Source organism: Chelonia mydas, chromosome 25, assembly GCF_015237465.2.
Source record: "Chelonia mydas isolate rCheMyd1 chromosome 25, rCheMyd1.pri.v2, whole genome shotgun sequence".
Taxonomy (NCBI): domain Eukaryota; kingdom Metazoa; phylum Chordata; order Testudines; family Cheloniidae; genus Chelonia; species Chelonia mydas.
Window position 1 is genome coordinate 2,701,997 of NC_057858.1, and position 14,698 is coordinate 2,716,694.

Genomic DNA, 14,698 nt, shown 5'->3' on the forward strand with positions numbered 1-14,698 from the left:
GGCTGGGAGACAAGCCCTGCGCCTTGTCTGCCGAACGGTGGCTTTGGGAACGAAGACACCTGAGTAGTAGTAATTACTCACACCTGCCCACACTCAGCTGGGTTTGTACCACTGCAATGGCTTCTGGACAGCCTCTGTAAGGCGGCCACCAGCATGGACTGGGTCTAAGCTATTGATCTAGAAGGGAAAGCTCCATTGTTCCAGGCCCCAAACCCCCAGCCTCCGGATGGCCCTTTTAATCCTGCCATGAAGAGAAGAGCCTATTCCCTGTGGCAGGCCCAGGAGCAAACCCTTTCTCCATATGGTCGTGCAGTCTCCCCAGCCAGGCAGAGAAGTCAGAGGCACGTCATTCCTTTTCCAGCGCACGAGGCCACAACACAAAGAAATGGGGCAGCATTTACTCCCGTTCACTCTCAGCCTTTTGAGGAGTGAAATCAGTCACTCCCCTACCCCTCTGTTGTCCTTTGGCCTTTCAAATGCACAAACTAAATGCTGACCGGAGGAGTCCTGAGCTTGCCTGGCTACACAGGAACACCCTTCTCATCTGCGCCGGCCGCTTGCCTGCAAGATGAAATGACACTGCCATGGGCAGGGCCCTTGTGAGTGTCCTGCTGACTCCTTCTCTCCCTGGGTTCACAGCGTCTCTGCTCACACAGGTGGTTCTATCTTGCTACCACGCAGATTTGAGTGACTAGGACGCGTTGCTAGTTTCTTTGCTCTTTGGGGTGACACATAGCAGCATCTTGGGCTAACACTACCCCACCCTGAGATGGGGTGTGCATTATCCGGGAGAAGCTTCCACAGACTGCACTTTCCTGCCCTGTCAGCACAGCTCAGAGTGAGATGGTGAGAAGATGCCAAGAGAGAACAACAGCTGCTCCCTAGGAGAGGCTTTGGGGATTTCGGGACCTCATCTTACCTTCACACTTGTGGCTGGTTTCACTCTGCTTGTGTCCTGCGGGACATTTGCACTCATAGGAGCCCACGGTGTTGATACAGTTTCCACCCTGACACAGGCCTGGGATCGCCTGACATTCGTCCACATCTGCAGGAAGAAGAACAAGAACGTCAGCAAACGGGAGAAGCAGTTGCAGTGTACGGCACAGAAGAGGGAGACGGAGACCAAGGGAGCAGTAAGGCTGGCACCACAGGCAGAGCCGCGGAGCCAGTTGGGGTGTGATAAGAACAGGAGCATGTTATGTTACTCTCCTTCTGGGATGCAAGGGGGCACCATGCTCTGGCCCTGGGCTCATGCGGGGCTAAGCTCTGCCCCCCTGCAATGGGAAACAAGCACATGGTTGCCAAGTGATGCCCCTCTGCCCACCTGGTGATCATTGTGATTGTTACCCATATTTCTGAAGTGAGCATCATGCAGCATCTGGCTACTCGTAGCCCAGTTTGGCAACTTCCCGGCGCCAGTGCAGGCAACAGCCACGCCAGTGCTGGGGAAGGTCCCAAGGCCCCAGGCTCACCACGTGCTTTGCAGTTAGAGCTGGCTGACAAGGGGGGTTTCTGGTTTGGGAGAATTTCAGCGTTTTGATTTTGGTTTTGTTCTGGAGCAGAGCAGCATCCCGGGGACCCTGCCTTTGACTGGATGACAGTTCAGCCAACCTGGCTCCTTTTCAGGAGAAATGTCAGGGCTGATGAACCGGTTTCATTGGAAGATTTCCAGCCAGGTTGAGCTGCAGTTTCTGTCCAGCTGGGACCCAGCAGCGCCTTTCCATAGCACTCACCTTGGCAGGCTCCAGTGCGTATATTGGGGATGAAGCCCCGGCGGCAGGGGTGAGGCTGGGCAGGGCACATCTCACATGGGTGACCCCAGGCCCGTCCAATGGTGGCACAACACATGGTCTTGGTGCAGACAATTCCACTGAGCTGGCCCTGGCACATTTGGTTATTCACCTGGCTGAAGCAGGGCCCGGTGCGATAGTCTGAGAAGAAACCAAAAACCAGGAGGTTAGAACAAGACCCAAAGCCCAGCTTTGGCCAGCATGGCCTGGTACCTGCTTCCTTCCCTTGTGCTGTGGATGGGTGCAACCTGTGAGCTGGAGCCTACTCTCCTGTTCACAAGGCAGCAACACCAACATCTCGCCCCTGACAATGTACATCGGCCCCAGAGACCTCCCAGACTCCAGCCCACTCTCTCAATAGATTATCCGATGCCTGGCATGTGGGCATTGTGCAACCATTTTTAACTCTTCCCTGTCCAAAGTGGTCAGGCTCCCTGGAGCTGTGAACATCTGCAACCCCATATAACCTTGCATGGTTTAAGAGATCTGCAGCTGCTTGCCAAATGCCAGAGTATTATGGGATTGAAGATACCCCCACCATTCAGATTGCTGGCTGACCTGTCAAGGTCTCTAGGGGTTGCTCGTAATAACTAGCTGTAATATCATGATGCTTGTCAGAGAGACTGACTGTATCTGTCTTCGATGGAAGGTCCTAGGGATCTGGGGGAATACTCCAGGTGATTTGGATGCCCTGGGCATTGCATTTCCATTGGGTACTTTCCAGGGGTTGGGTTTGCACTTTGAATTCCCTGCCTTTCTGACTTTGCTTTTCTTTCAGAGAACAGCAAAGCTCTCCTGAGGATTTTCCCCATAAATTAGTGACAGCTATTTATACTCTTAGCTCCAGGTTAACAATCTGTTGTGTCAGGAACAGATGTTTAGGAGTGAGTTCACTTCTGGGTGGCTTCTAAAGGAAATCAGCTGCAGATCTCTCCCAAAAAGCTTTCTAGAGAGAGAGAAAGCTTCCCCAGCATGACTGAGCCCTCCCGTGTCATGTAGTGTGCACAGCCCTGGCACAGGAATGCCTGCTCTTCCATCAGTCTGTATAAGGAGAACCTCCAGCAATTACACGTGCAATAGTGATTCATTTCTCCGGGGTGACTATGAAAGGCCCCTTGGCAATTTTAACTGGTTCTTTAACACGTTGATGCTACAGCAACAGTGGGCCCGTTTCCCAGTTCCAACAAGCAGACACCTGTGCCTTACAAGCTACATTATTTGGGTTATTTGCAGTGAGGAATGGGGTTTTGCTGCTCCCCGAGGTCTTCTGATCCCTGGCTGGAGATATTAGCACATCAGGGATTCATCAAGAAACTCACTTCTAAAACATGAAGGGCCTTTTATTCCTGCTGGGAGAGATGATTTCATGCAAATGTTTCATCTACTCGCGGAAGAAGGACCTTTGACCTTAGTACAGTCAGACCGAAAACTCCTACATTAAACATCTGAAGAAGTCCAGGAAACAACAGCCGAGGGTGCTGCTCCGTCTTTAACTTACACCCATGCAATGTAGGTGCTGGGTAGAACAGCTGGGTATTTTATATGCAGTCTGTGAAGTTCCTTGGGGATTTCAGCGCTGGATTTTCCATTAACTAACTCCAGCAGTGTTGTGAATCCCAGGCTGCATTCTGTAAGCTGCGATGTCCAGATGAGCCCATGGCAGCCCTTACGCTGAATTGCCTGGCTTTGAAATGTAGAGTACCAAACTTGTGTGAAAGGTGTGTAGACACAAATAGGGCCACAAGCAAAACTGGGAGGCCATATCTTCTGTAGTGACTGCATTTAACTGTGCCCACAAGTGTTTTCCTCTAATATATACACATAAAAGCACAAAATTAAGACCACACAGTCTTAATTTTTGCATTTCTTGGCTTCTGAATGTTTCGTTCCATAACACTAACACTCTCTGAACATATGTTTTGTATGAAATCTCTTCAGGTTGTTGTTGCTGTTTTTAAATCCTACGACACATGTGCAAACAGAAAAAGATTAAAGGGAGCCAAGCAAATCCAGCCACTAAGAGTGACAGTACAGGAAGCTTATGTGGCAATCATGCAATTTATCCCCACCCTCACCCCTGGCAAGGAAGCTGCTTGGGGCTGGGCCCAGACCAAATGATGCCACAGGTGAGGAGCATCTTTGGTGCCCCCCCCCATTTGTTAAACTTTTGAATACCTTATGTTTTATTGGATTTGTAGTCCATTTCATGACTTTGATGCATGCTTTACATGCATGATTTATCTCTGTCACATAAGACAATAAATTTGCACATTAGGATCTGTAAATCTGTATGTATTCATGCCATACATAAGTAAGGCTGCGAGTCTCTCATGGAGGTCGCAGAAGTTACGGATTCCGTAACTTTCTGTGACCGCTGTGATTTCTGCAGCTGCCAGTGCAGCTGACCCCAGAGGTGCCCCAGCAGCTGGCCGGGGCCAGTCGCACCAGCCACTGCTGGAGTGGCCCCAGGGCCAGCCATACTGTCCACTGCTGGAGTGGCCCCAGGGCCAGTCACTCAGGCAGCCCCAGAGCCAGCCGCACTGGCAGCTGCATGGGTAGCCACGGGCAGCTGGCCCTGGGGACTGCCCGAGCAGCAGCCGGTGCAGCTGGCCCCAGGAACAGCCTGGGCAGCAGTCCCAGGGCAGCCCTGGGGACCACCGGAGCAGCACTGGTCCCAGGGACTGCTCCGGAGGTGGCTGGAGCAGTGGCTGGAGCAGCAGCCCCAGGGGCGGCCGGAGGCAGTCAGCCCCTGCTGCAGGAGCAGCAGTGCCCCGGGGGCTCCCCAATAGGACTGAAGGGGTGGAGCCTCAACCTGTGGCAGGGTTTCATGGTCCCAGGTACACAAGCAGCAGCAGGCTGCAGGTGGAGGGCTAGAGTGTGGCTGCTCCTATAAACCCTGCAGGCCCAGATCTGAGACCTGTGGGTCATGACATTGCCCAGCTAAAGGCTGGGGAAACGATTTGTGTTTGCTTTGGAATATTCTGGTAATAAAAGTAGATCCCAAGAAGGGCTGTGATTGGATTTGTGAAATCCACTTTTTGAGTTTATTGAGAACCAAACGGGCAAACCAAGGCAGGGTGCTACAGAGCCACCCCTGGCCACCAGGGGGCATGTGGGAGGCAGCCAGCTCTGTTACAGTTGCAAAGAAATTTCACATATTTCATGAACTATACCTAGGCCTAACTAACCGTAGGACGATGCAAGACACCTAATAAACGAGGCCTACTTCACCTGCTTTCCCAATGTGCTACAATCAATGTGTCTGATGTGACTGTAGGGTGGTGTATGCCTCCTGGTATCTGAAGTGTATTGAGGACTGTGTTAGAGTTGTAAGCTATCACTTTCAGTGTGTGTGTAAGGTGGGGGTCCTGGTCCTGCTTGCAGGCTGGGGACTCTGTAGGGAAGTTTATTAGCACAGACAGTCTGTAAAGAGCCAGCCTAGAACAAGGCTGCCTTAGGGAGCAGCCTGCTTTGTCTCTCTCTGGTTTGGGGTACTGTGCATTATCGTTCTGAATTCTAAGAAATAAAGTCATGTTACATTACAACCTTCCAGCCAGAGTACTGTATGATTTAATCTAACTTCTCTCTGTCTGTGCAGTGAACATAACTGTATCTGGAAAGGGCTCTGGATTAATTTATAAAGACAAAGCTTATAACCACACAAGGACAAAACACAGGCACCACAACTATGTCTTCGAAGCGAAGTGGGGGAAGAGTCAAACCAAATATCTGTCAGTCTTGCTGAATGTGCCACAGAAGGAATTCCTGACAATTAATAATGGAGCCCAACGTTTGCCACTGAAAAGGACAATGCATCACTTTAAAATATACTTGACAAAAATAGATTTTCATATTTAGATTTAATTCTCTGAGGGAAGGCAGCCAAAGCAATCTGGGAATGGTAGTCTGGACTCCAGAGTGTGCTGGCAACATGCCAGATCCCATCTGGTGCTAATTTTAATGGGTCAAATTATTAAATCTTTAATGAGACACTAATCAAACTTGATAAAGATTATAGGAACACTTATGAGATGGCTGAGGCCCTGTGAGACTCTGCAGGACTCTGTCCTCCGTGGACACTGGTCTCAGATAATTTGTCCTTTGAAGAATTTGTCCCTGTAGCCACATTCTTTGGTGGAGCAGAGCAGAGCTTCTTTCCCCACTTAAGTCTATGTGGTGTCTTTTTGCTTCCTCTCTGGAATGTCTCACTTGCAGTCGCAGTAAGAGTGCCATGTGGTAGAATTTCCCTAGTTAAGGGGCTGAGCCGTACGCACCCAAAGTGCTCACCAAAGGGTCTGCAAGAAATGCAGATTTTCAAGCCCTATATCAGGGAGGAAAAAGTCCAGTCCTGAGCTTGACGTGTGTACAGGAGACGATATTGATTGTGACCACATGCATTTGATACTGTATGCATTACCTGTAGCTGCAAAAGGCATCATTCCAACTCAAGTGTTCAAATGTAGATCCGTTTTCACAATACAGGGATAAAAAGCTTTGCAAACGGTGTGTAAGTACTAACTGCCAAGCAGACATGTTCCTCCCTCTATGGCACTATCTATCTTCAGTCAAATAACTGCAGTGCCTTAACTTTCCCTTCTTGGCCCATGGGCCTCAATAGCACCCACTGCACGCAGCTGTATTTTGTTCACTTTATCTGTGTCAGCTGAGAAGAGGGAGAAGAAAAGGAAAGGACTTTGCACATTTGGCTGGGTGTCATGGAGATACTAAGGTTGCTCCTGTGCCTAATGAATGCTAATGACCAGCACTCTAAAGCCTCAGACCCTTTGGGAGTTACTCAATGCAATCCATTCCGTGACACATGGCTCTCCGCTATGTTGCCGGCTGCTGGGGGCTGTGTTACAGCTTTGTCCAGTCTGAAAGCATCTATTTACATGTGCCGTAACCTTCCTTCTAAATGGAAAAACAACGTGTCTGCTCTGGATGTTTCCTTCCGCACGGATTCTGATCTGAGCCTGGCTGGACCATACAGACAGCAGCAGGAGACAGGTTTCAGAGTAGGAGAGTACCAGTGTGTTGTATTAGCGGAGAGTGTCAGGGGACTCCTGGTTTCCAGACCCACCTGACCCACTGTGCTGCTTTAGGCATGTCACACAGGCTCTGGCTACACGCCAGTCCCCCGGAGAGGGAGGCAGATTATGGTTTTGTTGGGCCCTGGGCCAAAGCAAGTGGGGGCCTCTCTCCACCCCTTCCGCCCACATCCCCCTCCCTCAGCCCCCCGCACAAGGGCTTGCCCCATCCCTCCCTCCTGCCCAGCACTCCTGCTGGGGAGTAGGGTTGGGGCGCGGGGCCTGCCCCCGCTCTGCCCACCTGGTGGTCCTGCTGGGGAACAAGGTAAAGGTGTGGGGGCTTCCCCTGCTCCCCAGCAGGAGTGCTGGACGGGGGCAGAGCAGGGCAAGCCCCAGCACCCCAGCCCCGCTCCCCGGCAGGAGTGCCAGGCAGGCGGGCAGAGCGGGGCAAGCCTCCATGCCCTGACCCCGCTTCCCTGTAGGAGCGCCAGGTGAGCGGAGTGGGTCAAGGCGAGGAGGGCATCCATTTTCCCAAGGCCCCCCAACTGGCCTAATATACCACTGGTCCCTCACAACTGTGGTCGAAATGTCTCTCTCACCCATCAGCGGTGGCAGACAGCTCTTTGCCAAACATGGCTGAACACAGCCTGGGCTTGTCCATGAGAATCATGTTTAACATCAGTCCTTGGCCAGTGAGGATGGTGACAAATCATCCTGCAGACAGATTCCTAACAAACACCGTTCTAGAGCTAGTTAGCTATGGGACTTGACAAATTCTGTGAGCCAGACTGCAGGCAAGACCATTGCCTCCTGTGCCTCAGTTTACCCAATGGTAAATGAGGCTGCAGAGCTGAATGAACTTTATTGTGTGGAAAGTCCTCCCAGTGGAAGAGACATTTTCACAGGAAATCCGATTACTAACCTGTGCCATAACTGCTGTTCTTGGAGATGGGCTGCTTGTGTCCATTCCACTGTCGGGGTCGGTGCCCCCAGCGCACGACCGCAGAAACTTTTCCCCTCAGTCGTACCTGTTGGGTGGCTCAAGCGCCCCCTGCTGCCACACAGCATTGTGTGAGGTATAAAGGGCAGAGCTTGCTGTAATTCCTGCAAAGAGGGGAAGGAGGGTAGGTTGTAGAATGGACACACCTCAAAGAACAACAATAGCAGAACGTGTTAATAACTGTTCTTTGAGCGATCACGCTTGGACATTCCACTCTTGGTGACTCACAGGCTGTAGAACAGGACGGGGGATCACAGTCTATTTCCATAAAGATTGGAGAACAACTCATTGTACCCTAACATCGTCTTTGGAGTCTTAAGCCACAGGATGGTGGGAAGCAAACGTCTGGACCGAGGATCAGGCTGCCACTCCATGAATGTCTGCGTTTGGAACTTGTGCCAGAAAGGCTGCCACGGCTGATGTGCCCTCGTCAAAGCACATGTGTACGCAGGGTGAGATGCAGGAAGAAATTCTCTGGGTGGAGATTGATGGACCTCTCACTCAGCCTGCCACTGCAACAAACAGCTGGGAGGATTTATGGAAGTGTCTCGTTCTCTCTAGGTAAAATGCCAAGGCTCTTCTGATGTCCAAGGTATGCTAATACTCTTCCTCTCTGGTCACATGTGGTTTTAGTTAGAATCCATGCAAATTAATTGGCTGTGGCAAGAGGAAACCACCTTTGGGAAGAACATCGGATGAAGATGCAGGTAAGTCTGGTCTTTAAAAAAGACTGCATATGGAGGTCCTGACATTAACACCTGCAGCTCCCCATCTGGCCGAGGTAATGGCCACCAGAAATGCCACCTTCGTTGACAGATGCAGTGATTACCAGACAGCCAACGGTTCAAATGGGGGACCCATAGGTCTTCACAGTACTAAGTTTAGATCCCACAGAGGAACAGGGTCTTGCACTTGAAGGTATAATTTAACTAAGCCCTTTAAAAATCGTATGGACATGTCATTGGAGAAAATAGTTCCATTTTAAGATAGAACGCTGGATTAGCAGCCAGATGTACTTTGATGGAACTAACCACCAAATCGTGGTGTTGCAGGTAGAATAAGTAGTCCAGAACACACTGAATTGAAGAAGTGATCCCATTCTCGAGACCAGATGAAGAAACACCTCCATTTTGCGAGGTGAGTAACCTCTTGTAGAAGGCTTCCTACTATTTAGCAGGACCTCTTGTACGTCTTTCGAGCAAGCCTGCTCCCTCGTGTCTAGTCATGGAGAATCCATGCAGCTAAGTGAAGGGATTGTAGGCTCAGATGGTATAGGCAACCATGATCCTGGGAGGTTAGGTTCGAGTCTTAGGGGAAATGAAATTGGAGGTTTCACTGACAATGCCAGGAGCGTGGAGAAGGCCCTGTGCTGGGGCTATAAGTATGACTTTGGCCTGGTCCTGTCTTATCTTTAGCAATACCCTATGAATGAGTGGGATGGATGGAAAAGCCTGGAAGACTCTTTGACTATGTCACTAAAAAGGCATCTGTTACAGAATCTGGGCTGTGACCCTGTAGGGAGCAGAGCTGCTGACAGTTTCTTTTGGACTTTGTGGGAAATAGGTCCAGTAGGGGAAATCCCCATGACTAGGAGATGTCAGGCCACTTTGGTGAAGAGACCACTGGTGGTGACTCATAAATAACCTGCTCAGGTGTTCCGCTAGGTCGTTCTGCGTGCCCAGCAGATTAGACGCTTCTAGAGTGACTGAGTTGGCAACAAGTAGAGTCGCTTCTTGGAAGAGTGGAGAAGAACAGAGGGAAGGGGGTTTATTCTAAATGTTGTTCTAAATATTGTTCTACCCCACTGCTTGTTGGGGTAGAACACTCCTGCCATGTGGTCTGTGGGGACTAACAGGCTGCTTCCCCTGATTTGTGATAGAAATACTTGGCACGCCAGTCTGACAGCTTTCAGTTCCCTGACACTGAGGTGTAAAGCTAAGTCATCATAGGACCATAGATACTGCATTTGTTGAAAACCCAGGTGCGCTCCCCATCCCAGGGCCGAAGCATCTGCCACTAGCACGAGAGTCGGTTGTGGGCGGACAAATGGAAAATCATGGAGCAGGTCCTCCAGGAATCAATTCTGAAGCACTTAGAGGAGAGGAAAGTGATCAGGAACAGTCAGCATGGATTCACCAAGAGCAAGTCATGCCTGACTAATCTAATTGCCTTCTATGATGAAATAACTGGCTCTGTGGTTGAGGGGAAAGCAGTGGACATGTTATTCCTTGACTTTAGCAAAGCTTTTGACACGGTCTCCCACAGTATTCTTGCCAATAAGTTAAAGAAGTATGGGCTGGATGAATGGACTATAAGGTTGATAGAAAGCCGGCTTGATCATCGGGCTCAAAGGGTAGTGATCAATGGCTCCATGTCTAGTTGGCAGCCGGTATCAAGCAGAGTGCCCCAAGGCTTGGTCCTGGGGCTGGTTTTGTTCAATATCATAGAATATCAGGGTTGGAACTGACCTCAGGAGGTCATCTAGTCCAACCCCGTGCTCAAAGCAGGACCAATCCCCAACTAAATCATCCCAGCCAGGGCTTTGTCAAGCCTGACCTTAAAAACTTCGAAGGAAGGAGATTCCACCACCTCCCCAGGTAACGCATTCCAGTGCTTCACCACCCTCCTAGTGAAAAAGCTTTTCCTAATATCCAACCTAAACCTCCCCCACTGCCACTTGAGACCATTACTCCTTGTTCTGTCATCTGGTACCACTGAGAACAGTCTAGATCCATCCTCTTTGGAACCCCCTTTCAGGTAGTTGAAAGCAGCTATCAAAACCCCCCTCAATCTTCTTTTCTGCAGACTAAACAATCCCAGTTCCCTCAGCCTCTCCTCATAAGTCATGTGTTCCAGTCCCCTAATCATTTTTGTTGCCCTCCACTGGACGTTTTCCAATTTTTCCACATCCTTCTTGTAGTGTGGAGCCCAAAACTGGACACAGTACTCCAGATGAGCCCTCACCAATGTCGAATAGAGGGGAACAATCACGTCCCTCGATCTGCTGGCAATGCCCCTACTTATACAGCCCAAAAAGCCATTGGCCTTCTTGGCAACAAGAGCACACTGTTGACTCATATCCAGATTCTCATCCACTGTAACCCCTAGGTCCTTCTCTGCAGAACTGCTGCCGAGCCATTCGGTCCCTAGTCTGTAGCGGTGCATGGGATTCTTCCATCCTAAGTGCAGGACTCTGCACTTGTCCTTGTTGAACCTCACCAGATTTCTTTTGGCTCAATCCTCTCATTTGTCTAGGTCACTCTGTAGCCTATCCCTACCCTCCAGCGTATCTACCACTCCTCCCAGTCTTTTGATTTGGGGGTGGCAGCTCGGTGCCTTTGTCATTCTCTCTCATTAGCCACTGTGATGACCAGTGAGCCCTGAGGTGGGTGAGTATAACCCTTGGGAGTTTACGCAGTACTTTCTTTCTGCCCCTTTAGAGGTGGGAGGCAAAGAGGCTGGCGTCTGCCATAAAGCCTTCATCGGCTCTAGTATCGCCTTGTAATTGGCAGAGCTTCCCTGAAGGAAGCCACCAATGATAAAACATCCATGAGGTGATGTGAGGACTCCCTGAGCTCTTTGACCTCTGCACCTAAGTCTGCAGCCACTTCCTGATAAACTTTAAAATCATCCGGAGCAGGTGAAGATGTGCCAAATGAAACGGCCTCGTCTGGAGGGGACGAAGAGGAAGTCAGACCAGAGGGGTAGAATCTCTTCTGCTGGGTGATTCTGGAACCTCCTCTGGGATGCTCAACCCAGTGCCAGACTCCAGGGAAGGAGCTGCTCCGTGTGCAGATTGAGCCCTTCTAGACAAGAGCACTGAGTATGCATTGTGCGGGGAAGATCTGGAAACTGCTGGACAACCCCAGGGGTTCATAATGGCCACACACATGGGGCTGGGCCCCATTGTCCCAGTCACATTCCCAAGGCAGGTCCCACTGAAAGGTCACAGTTGTAGGTGGTCAGAGAGGATCTGGGCAGAGACCAGCAGGTCCTGCTTTGGGGTTGTGATACATCAGATCCCACCTGCAAGTCTGATGACGAGGATTCCCCTTCCTCTGACCAGGGTGGGGCTGATCCAGTCAGTGCCGGGGACTGGTGCCAAAAGCCTGGCGATGGACAAAGCAACACCATCACAGCAGGCTTCTCTTTGGCCAGAGGCTGAGTCACTGGCAGAAGTAGCAGCAGCGCTGGGGGACTGGACTCCAGTAAGGAAGGAGACACTGGCCACGAGAAGCAGAGCAGGTTTCTTGGCACTGCAAATGCCTCCGGCGTAGTTGGCATCGAGATGGTGTTTTGTTGTGGTGCCAAAGAAGCTGGAAGCTTTGCATTTCTTCTTCGGTACGGGTGAGGAAGAACACGGCCGGGATTCCATGAAAGCTGGAGGTGCTGAAGCTGCAGCACTTGGCACTGAGTCAGACCGGAACAGCTGGGACAGCTCTGACGGTGGTCTGAGTACTGTCTCCGTCAGCAGAAATTCCAGCTTACCCTCCACATCCTTCTTTGTCCTAGGTTTGAACTCCCTGCAAATCTGGCACCAGGCCTTCATGAGTGCCTCTCCCAAGTGCTTCAGAAAGCTCTTGTGTGGGTCGCTTTCTGGCATAGGCCTGGAGCAAGAAACCTGGTGACCAGGGCACAGCTCGGTACCATACATAAAAAAAACCTCAATGGGAGAAAACAGCAGGTCCAACGGGTACCGCTGAGGGGAAAAGTTTCGGGCGGCCACGTGCTGGGCGCATAAACCCCCCGAGTGGAATGCACACATGCAATCACTCGAAGAAGAACCAGTTTCTTTTCCCATGAAAATGTCGGTTTTGGTGAAAAATTTAAATTTTCCTCCAGGGAAGGTCAAAAACAAACTGACAAAAAATTTCATTTTTTTCAACTTAAGATGCTGGTTCAGCTTTTTTTATTTTAAAAAACCTGAAATGAAACCGTTAATGCCAAAACATTAATTCAAAACCACAATTTTTATTTTGACTTAAAATATTGACTTGCTGTGCCTTTTGGAAACCAAAATATTTAAAATTGAAACAAAATAAAATGTTCATTTTGAATTAGTTCAAAATGTCCTGCCAGGAAAGGGACATTTTTCAACCCCCAAATTTGAACAAAAATATTTTGATTGAAATTTCTTACAGGAGAAATGTTGTTTCGCAACCACCTGTCTGGGAACGGTACCATTGATCTGTCTCGCAGAGCATTCACAGGTGAAATGAATGCTTGTAAGGGGAATTCAGACCCACACAGATAACAGTGCAGGAGCAGTGCTGAGTGTCCACCACTTCCATTGCTAGTGTAGGCCCCACGTAAACATGCACATGCTCAGTTTTTGGCACGTGAGCAGACCAATGAAGCACAAGCTGGAAATCAAATTAATAAACATTTCCTTTAATCTCTCTCTGTCTCTGATTTAGCCTTGTCTGGAGCACCATGGGCCAGGATCCCCTTGGGAGTCTGGCCGCGGCCCGCATGAATTCTTTCCTTGCTAGCAACGGGGAAGAGGAGGATTTTCTCTGCTAAAATCAAAGTCCCTCTCGTAACAAACAATGTTTTGGCTGAAAGTTTTCTCTTCACACAGCAAGGCTGAGAGCTGCTCCTGAGCCCTCCCATGGCAGTTCCACCCCTCCCCATCATGAGCTGACTAGGACACATGCCCAGGGCTTCAGCACTGTTCCCGCATGGATTTTAGAGGAATAAGGAGAGTGAAACCTCAATATCTATTTTCACATAGTTGATTCATGGTTTCCCTCAAGCAGGAGGTTTGCTTACCCAGGCTAGGAGTGCAGCCTTACAATATATTACGTCTCCTGTATGCTTGGAGCTGTGGTAGCTCAGAGCACCCACCAACCTGCAGTCAACCAGTGCAACCCCAAAATGCAGTGGCCTTGGCTGGGGAGCTGGCACAACCAGGGTGTCTCGGGGATGCACTGATTCAGCAGATCCCCCATATCAGCCTCCACTGATGTGGCTTCTATGCAGTTCCAACCACAAGTGATGGCTGCTCTCCCTGGCAGCGTGCCTGAGGAAGGGGGGCGGTGCCTTCTAAAAGGTGGCAGAGGGCCCTTCCTGGGCTATGTAATTGGCACTTCCTGAGCCGGCAGAGGTGATTTTAGCGGGTAAATGTTTTCATGCAGGAGAATATGAGAACAGGGCGCACAGCCGTACCCATGGCAATGGAGTGATAACAGCACAGGCCAAACTCCGGCATGGGGTGAGCGAGTACATGTCCACCGAACACACCAGAGTTGCACCCACTTACACCGGGTCTGAATATGGCCATTTTGAAGCAATGAGCCTTCCTGCAGGTCTCTACAGATAATGCAGTTCTAATTACACATGATCACATGGGAAGCCCCCTCCCCCCACCTTGTCTCTGGCTAGCTGGCTTTGTGACTTCGCTCCCCAGGACTAGGGTGGGGGTGTAAAAGCCCCACAGGGTCTCAGCAAAGGGCTCCTTTCTCCACCTAGTCATTTCCTTACCGCCTACAAACACAGCCACATTCCTTTTGCAGAGAGGAAAAGCCAGCTAAGGCAGTTCATGAGGCCAGACATTCAAAGTTCTGAAAAATCACACTCTAAGGAAATAGTAGAGAGAGATGTTTTAAAAGTTTTCCTGTCCTATTTTTACAGTTTCCTGTCAAAGCCTTAGGCTGATGAAACCTGAGCTAAGATTCAGGCACATCCCTTGTCCAAGGACTCTCAACTCCAGGCACACAGGCAAGGTATAAGGCCAGTTACTTTAAACAACACTTATAAAGGAGGGAGTTTGTCTGGAGGTTAGACAATGGACTGGGTGTCAGGACTCCTGGCTCCTCTCTTGCTAACTTGCTGTGTGACCTTGGGCAGGTCAATTAACCGATTTGTGCCTCAATTTCCCC

At 50.1% G+C, this 14,698-nt stretch overlaps 1 protein-coding gene across 1 annotated transcript in view; it reads right to left on the bottom strand.

Moving 5' to 3' along the window:
- FBN3 (fibrillin 3) overlaps nt 1-14,698 on the bottom strand; it is a 281,443-nt gene that overhangs the window by 157,496 nt on the left and 109,249 nt on the right. Inside the window, exons 7-8 of the mRNA XM_037885777.2 lie at nt 1,734-1,931; nt 920-1,045 (exon numbers count right to left, since the gene is read on the bottom strand). Coding sequence (XP_037741705.1) covers nt 920-1,045; nt 1,734-1,931 — 324 coding nt within the window. The remainder of the gene's footprint in view (nt 1-919; nt 1,046-1,733; nt 1,932-14,698) is intronic.